We start from the raw sequence: 19517 nt of genomic DNA, 5'->3' as shown, positions 1-19517 counted from the left end.
TCTTAAATGTCCGGTGCTCAGCACTGGGAGGGACAGAAGAGGAGGAGCTCGGTCCTCGCTGTCAAGGAACTTACAGCCGATGAGAGATGAGAATTACGCTTACATTCGTAGTACGATCAGAAGGTAGACCGACATTCAGGTGGTGTGATTCAGAGGCAGCATCATGCTGGAGGACGTTTTCGAGGCAGAACCAGGAAGACGGGCCGAGCTAGGGGGGAGCAGAACGGGGAAAGGCGCAGGGCGGGCACGGGGCCCACCGTCTGGCAGAAGCCGACAGCATGAATCCGACGGGCGTCCAGGAAGATGGCGTGGGCAGGGGCGCCAGGTCCACAGTGAGGAGAGCCTTCAGTGCTGGGCTGAGAGACTGTTGCTTAATCTGACAGGCAGTGGAGACCCATCGGAGAGACTAAGCAGGGGAGAGCATGACCCAGAGCTGCCCTTCAGCCAGCCTAATCTCCTGCTATAAATAAGGGAGCCTGAGGAGAGGCAAGTGGAGGCGAAGGAGCCGCCGGTTAGGCGGGTATGGTAACAACCCCCCAGGTGGGAGGAAGCGTGTTAGCGCCGGGAGAGATGAAGAGCATTAGGACGCAGGAGTCTGCGTGGCTCAGGACGGGCCCCTGGGTGCCCTGTGCGCCTGCGTTCCCCAGCGGCCTCTTTGTTAGCATGTGAGCTTGAGAAACAAGAAGTTATCGTAGGCTCTGTTTAGCTGGTGAATTCCCCGTAGACCCTGTGTCTAATTTAGACTTCAGGTTTACGTTTACAGGACAGATTGGGCGTTTGAGACAGCTGCCACGTGTGTCTTTCCTGACAGATCTGGCAGTGCGGTGGCAAGTTACTGTTTGTCCCTTGTTCCCGTGTCGGGCACATCTACCGTCTTGAGGGCTGGCAGGGGAACCCTCCGCCCGTCTATGTCGGGTCTTCTCCTACCCTAAAGGTGAGTCTTCCGGTTAAAAGTGGGGGGGCTAGGAAGCTGACACGTATGTGCCACGTGGGCACTTAACGCCAGCTCGCTGGCCAGGCGACATCTTTTAATTTATTTATTTATTTATTTATTTTTGGCTGTGTTGGGTCTTCGTTTCTGTGCGAGGGCTTTCTCCAGTTGCGGCGAGCAGGGGCCACTCTTCATCACGGTGCGCGGGCCTCTCACTGTCGCGGCCTCTCTCGTTGCGGAGCACAGGCTCCAGACGCGCAGGCTCAGTAGTTGTGGCTCACGGGCCCAGTTGCTCCGCGGCATGTGGGATCTTCCCAGACCAGGGCTCGAACCCGTGTCCCCTGCATTGGCAGGCAGATTCTCAACCACTGCGCCACCAGGGAAGCCCCAGGCAACATCTTTGAAGCAGTCACGCAGGTTCTCACTTTTCACTTAGACTAGACTTATTCGTGAAACTTCTTATTGTTTTCTAGGATTATTCCTTGTATCCCACTCTGATTAGAATTCCATTATTGAATGGTTTTGAATGTTCTCCGTCAAGATATCTCAGACTTTAGAACTCCACTCAATATTCTGTAATGGCCTATATGGGAAAAGGATCTAAAAGAAAGAGTGGAAATATATGTATAACTGATTCACTTTGCTGTACACCTGAAAGTAGCACAACATTGTAAATCAACTACACTTCAGTAAAAATTTTTTTTAAAAAATGATAACTCAAATTTTTAAAACCTGACACCATGTAGGAGAGTCGTTGAAAGGGAAATACCAACGTCTATTATTCCCACGTGAGTGAAACACTATTTTTGTTTGGTTTTTAAAAAGTAAAGTAATTATAATAGAAGTTTGTGTAGTAAACAAAATCACATTTTTCAACAGTGCTTGCAAAAGGTGAATGAATAACTTTTGTCCCTCAAACCAGGGACAAACCAGGAGAGCTTCACACAGAGGCCACAGCCCCAGTGCTGGCAGGACAATGGCCTCTCTCTTTGATGGAACAACTTAGAAGCCCTTTGTTTGGGCGGCTTTCATAGACTCTAAGAGCATATGACTGTGGTGCCTTTCATTTTCTGGAGCCCTTAACCAAGTCAAAAGCAGAAGGAAGTCTATTTTTGGCTACGGATGCGACTCAGGAACGTTCCCCAAAGCGAGTAGATAACAGAAGCAGAGACTAGGCTTTAAGAACCAACACAGCCCTCTAACCGACCAAATTTTCTTAGAAGTGGCCAAACGGAGCCCCGCTAGGACAGGGGACGAGATTTAAATCTCCGCAGTAAGACGGAGATAGCCGCCAGTGAACACTGGGCCCGACGGCGTTGCAGGAAGACAGCCGCCCTTGGAATCCGCCCCACAACCACGAAGAACTGATGGAAAGTCAGGTCGGTTCAGGAAGGCCGGTGCTACAAGCACACGGAAAAGAGACGAGAGGGAGACACTCATCGCTGTCAGATGAAACAGCCAGCGCAGCCTTCACCAGCGCCTTCTGTCCTCCGCTTCTGCCCGTCCCCTCCACCCTCCAGGGCTCTTCCTCCAGCCGGTGGTCTTCTCTGAGCTGCAGACCTTTACGGTCTTCTAGACCGTCTTCTTTAGCCGTCTTCTAGAACACCTCTCTCTCTCTTTTTTTTTTCTTTTTTTTGGTAGCACCGCGTGGCATGCAGGATCTTAGTTCCCTGACCAGGGATCGAACCCAAGCCCTTGGCAGCGAAAGTGCAGAGTCCTAACCACTGGACCTCCAGGGAAGTCCCTAGAACCCTCCTCTTAGATGGCCCTCAGATGTTTCAGACCTGGCCTCTTCAGAGCTGAGCTTTTAACTTTCCCTCAGAGGCGGCTCTCTACCCTCCGTCCCACCCCTCAGGCCACCTCCACTCCCTGTCCTGGTTATTCGCCTCAAACCTGAATCTGATGTCTGCTGCCTGCGAGGACCCTTCGGACGGCCGTCAGCTAATGGGTGACGTGCAAAGCCCTTGGAAACGATCAGTCGTATCACTAATAGCTCACACTTCGTGAGTGCTTAGTGTGTGCAAATCTAAATACTTCGCACCGATTAACTTCTTAATTAGCCTCATCTTAAAATGAGGAAACCGAGGCAGCTTTTGTCTCAGCGAATCCTGCATTCCCGCTGTGGTGATGGACCTCTTTCAGGACTCCACATGCACCATGATTTGTCATATATTTGCACTGCTCTTTGCCCCGGATCCCAGTCCCGCCTGACTGACCGCTCCTTCAGGACTGAGCCGTCCCTGCCCTCTCCATCCCAAATAATTAAATGCTCCTCCTTTTTGTTGCCGTAACCTTAGGCGTGTGCACTTAATTCGTCATGTTCACGAGTACCTGGAAGACACGGACTGTGTCTAACTTTGGGTGGATTTGCAAGAATTCAAAATATTTAGCAATAATGTTGTGTGCTTTTAGGAGGCTGCCGCTTAAAACTTTCTGAGCCCACGGGCTTTTGCAGAAACATGCCCACGGCCAGGCGTGCACCCCTTTGATAGTTGTCTTGTAGCCAAGAGAAAATTTAACCTGAACACTAGACGTTCCTGCTCTGCGGCCAGAGGGCCAAACCCAGCCTTTTTCAGTAAATAAAGTTGTGTCGGAACCCAGCTCTGCCGTTTGTTCGCGTGTTCCCTGTGCTACTTTCTCACTGTAGCAGCAGAGGTGAGTAGCTGCAACAGAAACTGGATGGCCACCTAGCTGAAAAGACTGACTCCCGGGCCCTTTATAAAGTTCGCTGCCCCGTGATGTCCAAGCGCAAGGGCCTCGCTGGATCTGTGCCACGTCCATCGCATCGATTCACACCTACAAGCGCTCATTCAGTGAAACAGTAGAAGTTAGATCTTTGTCAGTTCTCACACGTCAACCTACATGATTGTTCTTTAGTTGTTTTTCAAAATGCACCCCATGGGGAAACTATCCACTTAATTCTGGGCTGCAGTGCAGTGGTTCAGGTGTAGCTGTTACAAGATGGGCAGAGCCACTTGCAGAAATGTGCTTGTTATTTTCCCCAGTGGTTTCTGATGTGAGACCCCCTCCCCCCGCACGTGCCAGCAGCATGGTCCTCAGAGAGGAGATTGTTGAGGGGTCGGGGGGTGCCCGGTGCCAGCCAGCCAGCCTGTCTCACCAGCCCTCTGTGCTCAGCTCCATCAGCAGGAAAGAATGGATTATCTTAGAGTGTGGGACCTTCAGCGCAGTGACACCAGATTCTGTGTCCGTCACTCTGGTTGAACACGTGTGACAGGGACATGTCAGAGTCACGAGCTTGCTTGCATTTGTGTCATTAAGTATCGGGTCCTATTGAAACAAATTTGTCGTATGTTGGTCATATTTCGTATGTCGAAGAGAGGCTGTTTATGACAGTACAAATATTTTTGGTTTTTATAATGACGTTAATTTTCTTTTTCCCAGAATTACGTCAGAGTTGTAGAGGTCTGGTGGGATGAGTATAAAGACTACTTCTATGCCAGTCGCCCTGAATCAAAGGCACTACCATATGGGGATATATCAGAGCTGAAGAAATTTCGAGAAGATCACAACTGCAAAAGTTTCAAATGGTTCATGGAAGAAATAGCTTATGATATCACCTCACACTACCCTCTGCCGCCCAAAAATGTCGAATGGGGAGAAGTGAGTATCAGCCGGGGGTCAGATCTCAAAGTGTGTGTGTATGGAGACTGAGCTTGGGAGAAAGCAGAGCGAGATGGGAATGTTGGAGGAGAGAGGAGAATTCTTGGGGGAAAGTTTGGTGAAAAGCTGTTAACCTCCCAGCCTTTCCACTGGACAGTTCCCCTGCACCGACCTCCCGCCCCAAGTCCCTCCTGTCTGCTCCACTCGGACGCTCTCCGCTCCCTTCAGCTCCTGCCTTTCCCGACCCCTCGCTCGACTCCCTTCCTCGGCGAACTCCTGCCTACCCTACTGCTGTCCACGTGGAGATTGCCCACAGTGAAAAGCCTTTCTATGCTTTCCCGCTCCATCCCGAGACTCAGGCCTGCCATCCTCTCGTAACTTGGAATCACCGTCTGTAAGGGCCCCGGGGCCCTGCTCACTGCCATGTCCCAGTGACCTACGCGGAGGCCCCATGTGCAGTTGGCACCCAGACAGTGAGGGTAACTGAAAACAGTGAAAACCAAAGGCCTTGATCTGTGTTGCTTTGTCTTTGTTTCTTCAAACTTGCCTCTGTAGCCTCCTTTCTGAATGCACCCACCCTTGTGCCTTATCTGCTGCCCTGTAGGTGCATTAAACACACCATGAACTTTCAAGCCCACAAGACCTTGCTTAGTTATGTTTTCAGCAAATAGTGGTTGAGGGCCTACGAGGTGCCGGTCACTCTTCTAGACAGAAAATGTGACAAGCAAGGACCTTCTCCTCAGGGACCGTGCATGCTAGTGGGGCAGAGAGAGAAACAGAAAACAAAGAGTGTAGTGACAGATGGCGGAAAAGGCTATGAAGGAAATAGACAGCTGCTGTTTGAGGGGACTCAGGGACCCGGTAAGGGAGGCTTCTCGGAGGAGGTGACGGTGGGTCTGAGATGTGAATGTGAGGAACCAGCGAATCAGAGAGCCGGGAAAGGATGCTCCGGGTAAGGATGACGGTGTGCCTGCCGGCTGTGCGCCGGGAAAGGATGCTCCGGGTAAGGATGACGGTGTGCCTGCCGGCTGTGCGCCGGGAAAGGATGCTCCGGGTAAGGATGACGGTGTGCCTGCCGGCTGTGCGCCGGGAAAGGCTCTGCGTGTTTGATGATTAGAAAAGAGGAGGTGCAGTGAGGTGCAGGGGCAGGGGGAGAGGGCAGCCGTCCTCCTGAGAGTGGGAGGCCCCAGGAGGGCTTTAAACAGAAAGGTGATGGGATTCCATTTATGCTGTGTTTTCACTCACCCTACAGTGGGGCCGAAGAGTGGAAGCAAGGATGCGGGTTAGGAAGCAGTGGGGCGGTTCCAGGGAGAAGTGATGGTGGCTGGGACGGGGTGGTGACAGTGGAGGTGGCGGGACGCAGGCCCCGTCAGGGTGCTTAGTTCATCTGGAGGCAGCTCCCCGACGGGCAGGGCAGTGGAGGGTGTGGGCCAGCAGGACAGCTGGTTTGGTTTTATTTGAGTATCGGGTTGGGTGGCCGCCAGGGTGGGGAGGTGGGCAGAGGGGGCGGCTGGGGAGGGGCCCAGAGGGACCAGGGGGGCACGAAGAGCCCAGCAGACACCCCGCTGGGCCGTCCAGATCTCAGGCCCAGAAAGGAGGCCACATGTGCATCTAAAGACGTTTATTTGGATCCAGCAGCAGGTAGATTGTTTCATGGGACGGAATGAGAAAAATACAGAGGAAAGAGGCTGGATCTGTCCCTAAGGAGCCCCAGCACTTAGCGTTTGGGTAGAAGGTTACCCACGCTCGCGCTCTCTCTCGCTCTCTCTCGCTCTCTCTCGCTCTCTCTCTCGCTCTCTCTCGCTCTCTGTGCCCCTCTGTCGTAACTCCCAACTAGACCGAAGCCCCTGGGAGTCCGGACCGCCTTTTGGTTCTCTTTCGCTCTGGAGAGCACCTAATCAGCACACTGCCTTGTGCGTGGAAGGGATGGATTCTCCTGGAGAGCTTTTGCCCAGTAGAGGCTTCAGAGTCCCCCCTGCATGTGCTGAGGGCTCTCAGATGCCCCCCCTTCAACCCAAATCTCTGTCCCAGAGCCCAGACTAGGGTGTGTGAGGCTGGACGCCCCCCCGCCAACCACCCCCCGTGCTGACGGCTCAGGCCCCAGACTCTGGGGCCTTCGTTGACGCCTCTCCTCTCACACTGCACACCCAGTTCCCGAAACCGACCTCCCTCGCCCTGCTCTAACCCACCATGTCTCCCATTGAGACGAGCCCTGCCTGCCCCCGGTTAGCTGTCAACGCAGCCACCGGGCCGCGTTGCTCCTCGAGCTGAGCCCCGCGAGGAGGCCCCGGGCACGCCGAGGTGGGGGGCAGAGCCCTTCCTGGGGGCCCCGCTGCTACTCCCCGCCGCACTGCAGCCCGGCCGGCCTCCCCCCTCGTCCTCCTCCCGTGGGCCTGCGCCGCCCTTGCCCTTCCCTCCCCCAGGATGCTTTGCCTGGGGAAGCAGAGGGAGCCGTCTGCAGGCACGGCCAGGCCTTCTGTGCACCTCCTGCCCCCCAGGCACTCCCACCCCGCAACTTGCTCATCTGTCTCTTCTCCTCGGCTCTCACTTGTCACTTTCTAACGTGTCCGTTACGGTTTTGCTTATATTCGGGCTTGCCCTCCTAGAGCGTCAGCTCCCTGGGGCGAGGATCCGATCCATTTCGTGCCCTGGCGCATCAGAGCCTTCAGCATGCCTGACGCAGCACTCACGTAATAGCTGACGAATAAATAAAAGCGTGAGCCAGTGAACAGATGGAACGGTCCATCCTCCCTTTACGGTCTCACCCTGAACACGTGTTCGGTTTAACCCTCCCCACTCTGGCCCCTTCTGCACCCTCCCTGCAGCTTCCAGGGTGAACCCCTGCCCTGTCCTCTCCCGGGGGCCGCCTCCAGCACCGCCCGCATCCTCTCTACAGACCGCAGGGCCTCCGACCCCGACTGGCTTCTCCTCTGAAGCTCTTACCGTCCTGTGTGCTCAGTCAGTGTTTGCCGACTGAAGGAATGAATAAAGCATTTTATCCAAATACAGGAGTCATTGATAATTGAGATATAAATCTGTAATATTTCCAATAAGGAAAAAGTTGTGGTGTTTTTGTTTTTTGTTTTTTACAAAATGTGCATTTCAAACATGGAAACGCGTTTGCTGCCCACCTGCGACATCCATAGTCAGAGAGCAGCCTCACTGCCCAGGCCCCTGGGGGCTGCTGCCAGGAGTGGGAGCCTTACCTCCCAAGTTCACTCTGGCCTAGACCCGGGGGCCAGTGTCTGTGACCGCCATGGTCAGCTCCCTTTGCTCTATTTCCTTCTCATTCACGTGAATGATCATGAATCTGAAATGGTACTAATGGTATCTTTTTATTTTTTTCTTCTGTGGTATTTTGTCAAAATCTAGAGGCCAAGACCCTCCGTTGGAATGAGCTCATTCCAGTGTTGACTTCAAGACTTAAGTGATTTCAGAGATGACTGTAGCTCCGAACTCCTCAAGGCCTGACAGGACAGTAGGGACCCGGTTAACTCGAAGCTCTCTGATGCCACGTGAGAGCTTCTTAGAGTCTAAACTGTCGCCTTCCCTGTGGTTCTCTGTTCATGTTTTTTAGATCAGAGGCTTTGAAACTGTGTACTGCATTGACAGCATGGGGAAGACAAACGGAGGCTTTGTTGAGCTGGGCCCCTGCCACAGGATGGGCGGGAATCAGGTAAACAGCTGGGCTTTGCGATTAATTCCGTCGGCACTGGAAGCAGCTGGGCTGACCGGGCACGGGGTTTCGCCTGGTTTTGCATTTGGTGACTGTGATTGTTTGGTAAAGTAAAACATTCCGTGAAAAACTGACAGTGCTAAAACGTTTACTTAAATGAGGGGATAAGAGCAGTCCTGGTTTTCATGTAAGCAACCAGAATCTAGAATTTATGTCCAATGTAGATTAGAATATATTCTTGCATGAGTGTGTAACTATGTAAGCCTAGCTCCCTAACAGTATTATTTGCAGATACTGTTCAGTACTCGCATCTTCCCCCCAGTAGGCTGGGATGCTTTTGCCAATCATGTATATTTCACTAGTATATTCTCTTACTTCCTTATGTGAGTATTTTTCTTGTCTCTGATTTACATTGTGAAACATTTTCAGGTCTGTTTCCACTTTCTTACATTGTTGGTTCAAATTCATATGTTAATGACCCATTCTGTATCTAAGAGGCTAAAGAACATAATCCTTTAAGAGTTAGAAGGGGTCTTTACTACCATCCAAATGAATAATTCCTGTCTTTGGACTTACAGTTCTGGACATACAGAAACATGGTAGAGAAATAGGATAGTCATTGAGCTGAATTATAGGAGTTAAGTTTCTTTCTCTCTTTCTTTTTATTTAATAGCTTTTCCGAATCAACGAAGCCAATCAACTCATGCAGTATGACCAGTGTTTGACGAAGGGCCCTGATGGATCCAAAATTATGATTACACACTGTAATCTGAATGAATTGAAGGAATGGCAGTACTTCAAGGTAATCTGTGTTTCAGTTCTGAAATACATGCTATTTCATTTTAATAACACCTACCGTGTGGAATTTAGACGTATAAACCTTAAAACCTGCATTCACGCTGACTTGCATGTCCGTCTCACGCACTCATTTGTTTTCCTGAGCACTAGTGACTCCTTGTTCCACACTGAAGCATCACTTTTATCCTCTGGTGTAGTATTGTCATGGAAGGAGGCCACCTGGATGGAGTCCATGCAGACCCACTGCTACTTTATCAACACAGGAAAACCAGTGTTCCCTGAGGCAGTCATCACCATTGTTCTAATATCAAAATCCAATCTTTCTAATCCAAAAGAGTCATTCATTAAAATTACGTATATAATGTGTAAGTATACCTACGTATGACACATAGAAAATACTGCGTTTATTTTTGCATTTTATTTTATTAACTTTTAAAATATTGCTGCCTGTTGTCCAGCAGGTGGGGATAGAGACGAACAAATAACGTGTTGGACTCTAGGCCTTCAAAGCTTCTCATCATGGCTGCTTGCTAAATGCAACAGGATACATGTCGCCTGTTGCTTGTTTTAAAGGTCATGTTTAGTTTCTCACTTGACTCTGCGGGAGCAGTTTTTCTGTTTCAGCTGTGAATATTCAGAGTTCTGTGCCAGGTTGAGGATTCCAACATAATAATGGTTTTCTGAATAATTTTCAAAGTCTAGACTTGGCTAAAATAAATCAATTTATTATGAAACAAAAAGTTGGGGAAGCTGCCCCAGATTGAAAGAACCTGGCAGCCCTGAACTTTCTTTACGCGTCTTGTGTTCGCTGTCATGTCCTCCCTGTCAGCAAACACTTGTTTGCCACATAGTGATGATGTTACGACCCAGCTGAATATTTCCAGTTACCATTGTGCATAGATAATTACTATGAAGTGGTAAGTATGTGTCAGTTGCTGATATTTTTCTTATAACAAGTTAGGAAGGAGAAGATGAACATAAATCCCAGAGAAGAGAACATTTATTTACGCAAAGAAAGATGAATAATAGCAATAAAGGCTAGGGGTGAGTAAGGACAATATCAGTAAACTAGTAAAAGAAGGTTAGCAGATGCAAAACGACACAAGAAGAAGTGGATAAGAATGGAATGTACATATTTTAGATATTTTAAAGGGCACAGCACTGAATATCCGTTTGTGCATCAGACATTACGAAATATTCACTGGGGCCCTTCAAAAAATATCTAAAGCCCATCATACTATAATGGCAGAGAAGGAAAAAAATGCAGAAGTAAAAATAAGCAAAATGCCATAGGACAGCAAAAGAGAGATTAATAGGAGGAGTTATTTCTGATGAGTTTCATGTAGGAAGTATCACTGTACCAGGTCTTGAGGTATAAAAAGGCTTTTCATGGATAATAAATGAGAAAACGGGTGAGCAGAGGCGTGGCATCAAAGTGTAGAGAATTCTAGGAACTGCGTTTGGTCTGGTTCCCTAAGTTGTTCTCCATGGGAAAGAGCATGGAACTTTGTTTTGTGGGCTTTAGGGAGTGACTGACATTAGTTAAGGATCACAGTGATAGGAAACAGTGGCTACTTCTGGGAAGATAATTCTGGAAATATTGTCAGGTATGGACTGGTGAGCAGGAGGCCAGCTCGGTCAGTGGTTCTCACTCTGCCCCATCTCTGGACCCCCTTTACATCCTTACAAACCACTGACACGCTCCCCAGACAGATTTGTTATAGAGGTTACAGCTAACGGTATTTCCTGAGTTGGAAATTAAACCTGAGAATTGTTGTATTTATGTATGTAGTCACGTAAATGTAACAATCATAACCATATTACATGTTAATATAAATAACACTTTTATAATCCTCCCAAAAGTGAGAAGAGTAGCATTGTTCTATAGTTTCACGAACGCCTTTAATGTCTGGTGTAATAGATTCTTATTCCGCTTCTGCGTTTAGTTTGATGCGATATGTTGTTTTAGTTGCATATTTGAGGAAAATCCGGAAAATCACATACACGTGCAGTTGGAAAACGAGGGGTAATTTAATAGCCTTTTCAGATAATTGAGGCTGTTCTTCTTCAGTGCTACACAAGTGTGTAAGAGGTAGTTTCTTAAAAGCTTTGCAGTGTAGAATCTGGAATCCTATCAGTGAACATTTTGTTCTTTGTTGCATTAAACCCACTGGTCTTACACTGGAGTGGATCTTTTGTAACATCACACATTCGCTGCTCATTTGGAATACATTGGCTCACTAAGTCATGTAGATCTTCCAAATGATGGCACATTTCATCGTACAATGCCAAATAAATCACAAATATAACCACTGATTTCATCAGAAAAGTCTTTAAATCTTGTGCAGCTGTCAAGTTCATGGTAATGGATACAAGTTTTCTAAAACTCGAATTTTTGCTTGAAAACTCAAATTTTATCAATGGCAACAGATACTGTCAGCTTTATATTGTTGTTTTTTCCTTGAAGTGATGGGCTCACTTTATTTTCTGGAAAATGTCTACCCAGTCCCAAGTTTGCATAATTGTAATCTGCCTGCAGGTTGTCCTTTCAAGTCAGAATGACAACCCACGAGAGAAGGAGCTCGTTCAACCCTCGGGTCCCGACAACTGCTCATGTGCTGTCCACTCTTTCCATACTATCTCATAGGGTCAAGATTTAATAAAACTAATACATGGACACCAGGGGGGAAAGGGGTGGGGGGTGCACTGGGAGATTAGGATTGACAAATATACACCGCTGAGTATGGAGTAGATATCTAGTGAGAGCCGGCCGTATAGCGCAGGGAACTCTACTCGGTGCTCTGTGGTGACCTGGATGGATGGGAGGGAGGTCCAGAAGGGAGGGGATGTGTGTATACATGTGGCTGACTCACTTCGCCGTGCAGCAGGAGCTAGCACAACACTGTGAAGCAACTATACCCCAATTAAAAAAATAATAAATATTTTAAAAATTAATTAAAAAACTTAAAAATAGGAGACGATCCACATCCCAGGGCCATTCATTATGAGGATTAAATGAATTAATACACGTAGAGCGTCTGGTATGCGTCTACCTGGCATAGAGCAAGTGCTCAATAAATGTTAAACGTTATTATCATTAAAAAAAAAAAACCAAACTGGGCTTCCCTGGTGGCGCAGTGGTTGAGAATCTGCCTGCCAATGCAGGGGACATGGGTTCGAGCCCTGGTCTGGGAAGATCCCACATGCCGCGGAGCAGCTGGGCCCGTGAGCCACAACTACTGAGCCTGCGCGTCTGGAGCCTGTGCTCCGCAACAAGAGAGGCCGCGATAGTGAGAGGCCCGCGCACCGCGATGAAGAGGGGCCCCCGCTCACTGCAACTAGAGAAAGCCCTCGCACAGAAACGAAGACGCCGCAACACAGCCAAAAATAAATTAATTAATTTAAAAAAAACAACAAAAAAAACCTAATACGTTTTTACTGCTTTGTCAAGGGCGTTCTCAAGTGAAACTGGCTTTTTTTTCTTTTTTAATTGTGAGTGTGCGTCCACGGAGAACATGACCGCGTGATTGATGCTACGGCCCCAGCACGTTCACCCAGCATGGCTTTAGCGCCATCAGTATAAGTGTCCATACGATGAAGAAGGCAGATGGGGCTCTTTGTATTATTATGAAATCATTTTGACCTTACAGACCCAATCTTAGCTAGTCTGACGACCACACTGGGAACAGCCCTGAGCTGTACTGAAGGAACCTCCAGCAGGTGACCAGGGCTCGACCAAGGCAAGGGCGGTGGGGAGGGGAAAGGATGCAAGCCCAAGCCACTGCAGATGTCCGTCCTCAGCCAGCGACTTGGAGGAAGGAAGGAGGGAAATGCAGCCTGAGCTGTGCTGTCCTGAGCACGGGAAAGCTGGTATCGTCATTAGTAGGATAGGAGCTAGAGGAGCAGGTTTGGAGGGGAAGATGATGAATTTAAGTTTGTATGTATTGAATTGGAGGTACCAGCAGTACATCATGACTGAACAATAACAGGATGTAGAAGACTGACGATCAAGAGAAACACAGACTCTGGCGTGTGCCTGGTTCATGCCTGCCCGATTCGCTTGAATAGTCTTCTTATGAAAGCCAGGCTGTGACTTTGTCTAATGTCAGTGATATCACACAGTGCAAATGTAACACTGTGTTTCCCTGTGTTTTCCAGAACCTGCACAGACTGACTCACATTCCTTCCAGAAAGTGCTTGGATCGCTCGGAGGTCCTCCATCAAGTGTTCATCTCCGACTGCGACTCCAGCAAAATGACTCAAAAGTGGGAAATAAATAACATCCATAGTGTTTAGAAGGAATGAAAGAAACCAATAACCTACCTACTGACACGTAAATTTATACAGGACTGAAAACCTCCTGAAACCTGCTGCAACTATTGTACAGCTCCAAACCCAGAGGCTCTTGAGGAGTCTGAGGACATTGATAAACTGTGATTTTACGATAACATTATCATCTGCAGTTACTGTTTACAAAACTGCTTTTACCTTAAACTTTGTAGATGTTTACATCTTTTTTTTGTTTTGTTTTAAGATGATGTTGGTAATCTGTGCATTTAGCTCTGTTTTATTTAGAACAGAGTAAAAAGCATTGTTGTCTTTTTGGGATTACACTCAGGGGTCTGAAAGGCAGTTTGATTGTTTTTTTTTTTTTAACACACTTGAAAAAAGGTTGGAGTAACCAGATCGTCATATGTAACTTGGTGATTATCAACCTGTTGTATCTTTATTTAATTTTACATCTTTTTGAAGCACTGCCACAGGTTATTAGCCAAGGTGGCCTTCCTTCACAGTCATGCTGCTTTTTTGAAAGGTGAATTTCAACACATTTAGTGCCTCTTTTCATTTCTTGGTATATTTCAAGAGCTTTTGATGCAATTTGTAGGATGTTGATGGAATTGTCACCTGTCTGAGGAATACTTTTACCACTCAGAACTGAATTAATGTGCTACCATTTGCTCTGAAATTGAATGTTGTATTGCTTGAAAAAAGAAATGACAAGATGGAACATCCAAAGCTATTCCGTAGGGTTTGAAGACTGTATGGCATTAACTCCCCTATTTGCTGGCATTCCCAGTGTCCTCTGTCAGTACCAACTCCTAAGGCAGCAGAGGGTCTACTAACTGGAGAAAAATGTCCCCTGACATTGGGGATTGACTTTTCCCCATTCCCTGTCACCATAGAAAACTATAAATAACTAACTCTCAGTTTTGAAACCTTGAAGAGGGGGTAACAAAAACAACAAAACACCACTGTAAACACATCAAAGGTTTGTTCTGACCGAGGTGAGAATTTCCAAACCCTTGTTGGATTAAGCCTTACAAGACTACTGTGTGTTACAACCTAAGCTGTGCAATTTATGAAGCCAAGGGTGAATAGACGTTTCATTTGTATCTTCATGAAATTCCCTGCACAGTTTTTAAATTTTAAAAAAGGCTATTTAAAAATATAGTTCATTAACAAATATGAATTCTGTTAGATTATCTGTTAGTTCCCTAGTGTTTCTTATTTTTTTTTTTTGAAAGCATATTTCTATTAGTATTTTTCCAGTGAAAAGAAGACTTGTTTGAATTTACACATTTATTAAGATAGTACCTACTAGAAGAAAACCAAATACTCCAAGTTGTCAATAGATTTTAATTGCTAAATAGTCTTTTATTACCTACAAGGTTAAATGCTATGTCGAATGCGAAACAAATTTTTTTTTAAATGATGAGGTAGGGAATGGCAAGTAAATTAAGCATTTTTGATCCTGTAATCATATCAATGAAAGGAATTCACAAACTACTACCAGAGGGAAATATATTTAATTAAAGCCTAAAAAAGAAAAGGGAAAAAACCCTACATTTGTTTAAAAGAAAAGCCTACAGATTTGTTTCTTCCAAGCTTAGCTCTTAACTTCAGAGAGTCAAAGTTCAACATCCTAAACAGAGTTTTATTTATAATTTTTGAATTGCCAATTTGTATTTTGCTACTGATCTCTGATCAACCATTTGAACTTTCATTCATCTCTAGGGATGTTTAAAAAGGAATACATTTATATGATTATATAACTGCAAAATAAATCAACTATAAATAAGAAACTAAGAGAATTGGTACTTTAATTACTTGTGTGTTTGCAAAAAGGCTCCATTTTCTTTGTTGAATAGATTATAACCTTGTTAACTATGCATAGGCCTAAGAAAGGTGGCACATAAACTGTGCATGTAAATTTTAAATGGGTATTTTGTGCAATTCGTTAAGATACTCTATAAAAAATGATTCTATATATTGAAATCAGAAACCTTACCAAACACGAAAACACATCAGAAGCTGCTGCCATAATGACTATTTTCTACTGTAGGCTGCTTTGGAAATAATTCCCATATCCTTGCTTTGTAAGTTGATAATATCACTATGCATTTCTACACATTTTATAAATTTGATTTATGCAGATTTTGATACACTGTATGTTTCTGTAGAAATTGTATAAATATTCAAAATTTTATTAGGGATAAATTTGAGAAGTTTATGTATATCTTAATTCTGGGTTGCTTGTTTTTTAGGTGAGAAAAAAATAAAATACTGTATTTTAATCCATGGGTTTTTTTAGTACTTGCAATCATTTCTATATCTAAACACCGCATGTTTGAAATAATTACTTGATTTTACTGTTTACAAGATACACTAACATAATAGTTAAAATATCATAGACCACAGTTATATGTTGAGTATGTGCTTGAGTGTTGGTTAGAATTCTGCTTAGAATGTGTTTAGAATACTCAGAGCTTACCTATCTAAGAAGGAAACATAAAGGCTTTTTTTTGCCCCTGGTTGCCTATGTATAGAAAATTTTTAAAAATCACTTACCAATTACAAAAAACAACCCAGCAACGTATATCTTCCTTGGCAGTGTATTCTACTATATCATTGCCCGTTGAAAGCAAAAATTTAAGTCAAAATTCTTTACAACCTGATAGATCAAGTGAGTAGAAAGAAGGGAAGCCTACCAACATGAAGTGAGAACTGGGCCGTAGGACCTTGTAGCACAACCCACGACATCTGAGGAGAAGGTACGGCTGCCAGCTTTCCAGTGAGGGGCCATGTTGGTCTGGGAAGCTCGGCTGTTGTCATGGCTTCATTTCTCAGCTGCTGTGCCAAGAAACGTGGAAAAGTGACAGAGCACCAGACTGAAGGGAATGGGGGCTCATTTATCTCCTAAGAGATAGCCTTTCACAGGGATCTGGGAATATGTTTCATCATTTCTGGACAGACTGTAATTGGGGGAAAAAAGCCACTTAAAATTCAGTGGAGAACATGACAAGTACCTGACCTGAGCCAGAGGGCTAATAGGCCAGTAATTGGGTATGTGAATATTAACCCATGTGAAAGCACTTTTAGAAGTACCGAGCACTATGAGAATGCATATTATTCATTAGAATCTGTTGCCAAAAAATGGACAAAAGTCAGAATGATTTGGGGGGACCACTGTCCCTGGGAGTAGAGATTAACAGAAGGGCTGTTTCTAAACTAAATTCGATAACTGCTTTGCCAATCTCCTTTTTAAGATTTTGAGGACTTCTCCAGCGGTCCAGTGGTTAAGGCTCTGCACTTCCAATGCAGGGGGCGTGGGTTCGATCCCTGGCTGGGGAACTAAGATCCCACATGCTGTGCGGTGCGACCAAAAATAAAACTTTTTAATTAAAAAAAAAAAAAAAAAAAAAGAGTTTGAAATGCCTGTAACTGTGGTTGGTGGGTTTTGGTTTTTTAAGTGGATCAGGCCTTGGGCCCGCATCTGAGCAGAGGTGGCATAAGGGCGCCTTAATTTTCATAACAGAATATTACAATCTGCTCATCTGAATAGTATAGTATGGTGCACTTGTCTGCATTCGAATCCCTGTTCCATTACAAATTACCTGTGTGACCCTGGCAAGTTAGTGATGCTTCTCTATGCCTCAGTCTCCCCATTTGTAAAAGGGGGGAAATAATAGTCCTGTTTTATAGGATTTTTATTAGGCTTGTATGGGTTAACATACATGAAGTGCTTAGAATAGTTCCCAGCATATAATCAGGGTAATATAAGTGGTAGCTATTGTTACCTGGTTTCAAAGTCTTAAAATCAGTCTTTAATCAGAAGAACTAAGACAGCTACACTGCAGACCCTCTATAAAGGCTATGTGTGTGTGTACCTGTGTTTCATATGTGAGATATCATTACCTCCACTTTCCAAGTGAAGAATATAAGCTCATAAGTTAAGCATAAACACTGGGGGTGAAATGGTTATCCATAAGAGAGTAATTGTTATCTCTACCTCACACCGTTCATGTGTAGAACGTAGTTTTCAGTGGTCGAATTTATAATTTAACCTTTGGATAGAACTAAGTGCATCTGGAAGAATGTCTAAGATAGAACATTCTTTAAATTATCTTTAAACGAAATTTCTCTTGGGCTTTTGATATGAGCAAATAAACTCCAGCTGTCTTAATGATTAAATGCCCAAAACAAAACTAAAACTTTCAGTACAAAATAGAGATGAATAAGACTTCCTCATCTGGCCATAGCATAGTAATTGTTACTGTCCTAAACAGAATGCTGCTGTCCTAAACAGCTATAAAACTGAACAAAATATATGCAGCAGCTGTTTTCAGGAATTGGGTAACAGGCAAAGCAGACTGTGATAATTTGAGAGAAAGGAAGCACACAGGGTGAACCCTGGTTCAGCATGTCTGTCTGCCTGGAGAACTTTTCCCACCACGGTACAGGAAAGTGGAGCTCAAACCCTGGTGATCTGGCCGAGCTGAAGAGGATGCAGAGACAGCTGGAATTGACAGGGCAGGTCACTGGAGGGGGCTGCACTTGAAAACCAGGAGACGTGTACAGCAATTTTTATAGCACTGCCATTTATAACAGCAAAAGCTCCAGGAACAACCTAATGACCCATCAACAGGAGAGTGGATCATTTGTGGTATAATCACATGACGGAATGTTCCAAGGCAGTGAAGGTGAATGAACTGGTTAAAAACAAGCCAGTAGGGTAGCGTTGAGTGAAAAGGGCAATTCCCAGAAGACTTCACTCAACAAATACGTTTTGTAAAATCAAAAGCAACTAAAACGTACAGTAAGTCACGCATTTATATGTGATCAAATATACGTGGATAAAATGTGATTGAATAAGAGGTTAACTTATAGTTACCAGACAAGAAAGGGAAGAGGGGAGAGACAAATTAGGGGTATGGGATTAACAAACTACTAGAGGTAAAAATAGATAAGGAACAAGGATTTACTGTATAGCACAAATTATACCCAATATCTTGTAATAACCTATAATGGAGTATGATCTGCAAAAAGACTGAATCACTATGCTATACACCTGAAATTAACACAATATTGTAAATCAACTATACTTCAATTAAAAAAAAAAAAGGTTAAATAACTTGTCCAAATTCCCAAATTTAGTACTGGAGTCAAGGACATAACTCCAGTACTCAGTATCCCCAGAGCCCTGTGGGAGGAATGTCTATTGTACTTTCCACATAATTAGTTTTCCTGTCCACCTAAACTGTTAAGAATCTCAGAAGTGAATCTGGTACTCTTATCATAGCAAATATATTATTAACACATACATATTGTTTTGCATACTTTTAGCTAACATTTATTATTCACTATTTCTTGCCACTAGGATGTCTTAGATGTATTGTCTCATTTAATGCTCAAAAAAAAAAAATTCTGATTTTAACACCTGAGGAAACTGAAAGATTACACACGAGGTCTGATGTTACCAAACTGATAAGAAACAGCCCTATTCAAACTGATCTGATTCCCAGTGTAAGCTCATCAGCTCACTCTTAATTTCTTTCATAACTTCATTTTTCCTTTTGTATGTCTGTATTTTACATAGTTTGTTCTTTGTATAAGCCATCTCACCTTTATTGCAAAAATGTAGAGAATCAAAGAATAACACATGAATGTATGAATTACAATTTTGCTTTCTCTTACCTACTGCCCTAGGGCACTGTCCTAGTTGACTGCTATGTTTTCCTGAAGAAAGGAGACTGGACCAGTTCTGAAATTTGATGCTACATACTGCTTAAAAGGTTTTTTTTTTTTCCTTTTACTGTGACACTAATCGTGCTCCTGAGCCACTATTCTATAGACATGTTAACTCCCAGGATGAGGCTAAGAGAGGTCTGCGCTAAGTCCTGAAGAACAAAGGCTCAGGAGCCCAATATTCCATTAAGACCTCAGAGACAATGTCTATATTTACCTTTACAACAGGATAAGAAGTTAGATGAGTTTCCAATCAGGGCGAGAAGGGTTTCTAGACAACTAGGAAAATAATGCTTAGCGGGGAGGCCTGTACTTAAACTTTTACCAACAGCCCTAACTCAAGTAAATGTTATTAATAATCCTACATTTACCTACACTAATTTATAGAAGTGGCAAACTAGTGACCCTTGACAGAATCTTACCTACAGACATGTTTTCTTTGAGCCTGACATTTGAATTCATTGC

At 44.9% G+C, this 19517-nt stretch overlaps 1 protein-coding gene across 6 annotated transcripts in view; it reads left to right on the top strand.

Moving 5' to 3' along the window:
- GALNT7 (polypeptide N-acetylgalactosaminyltransferase 7) overlaps positions 1–15605 on the top strand; it is a 110943-nt gene extending 95338 nt beyond the window's left edge. For 4 of the 6 annotated variants that reach the window (XM_082468899.1, XM_082468897.1, XM_082468901.1 and 1 more), the window contains 5 exons: positions 812–934; positions 4334–4552; positions 8130–8228; positions 8902–9030; positions 13185–15605. In XM_082468899.1, coding sequence (XP_082325025.1) covers positions 812–934; positions 4334–4552; positions 8130–8228; positions 8902–9030; positions 13185–13322 — 708 coding nt within the window. In that variant the 3' untranslated portion in view covers positions 13323–15605. The other 2 variants (XM_082468898.1, XM_082468900.1) reach the window with 2 other exon arrangements.
- Positions 15606–19517: the final 3912 nt, after the last annotated feature.

This window comes from Balaenoptera physalus (genome assembly GCF_965194825.1).
Source record: "Balaenoptera physalus genome assembly, chromosome: 7".
In the NCBI taxonomy this organism is placed as follows: domain Eukaryota; kingdom Metazoa; phylum Chordata; class Mammalia; order Artiodactyla; family Balaenopteridae; genus Balaenoptera; species Balaenoptera physalus.
The sequence above is the reverse complement of the archived record's forward strand: the minus strand, read 5'-3'. Positions and strand labels throughout refer to the sequence as shown.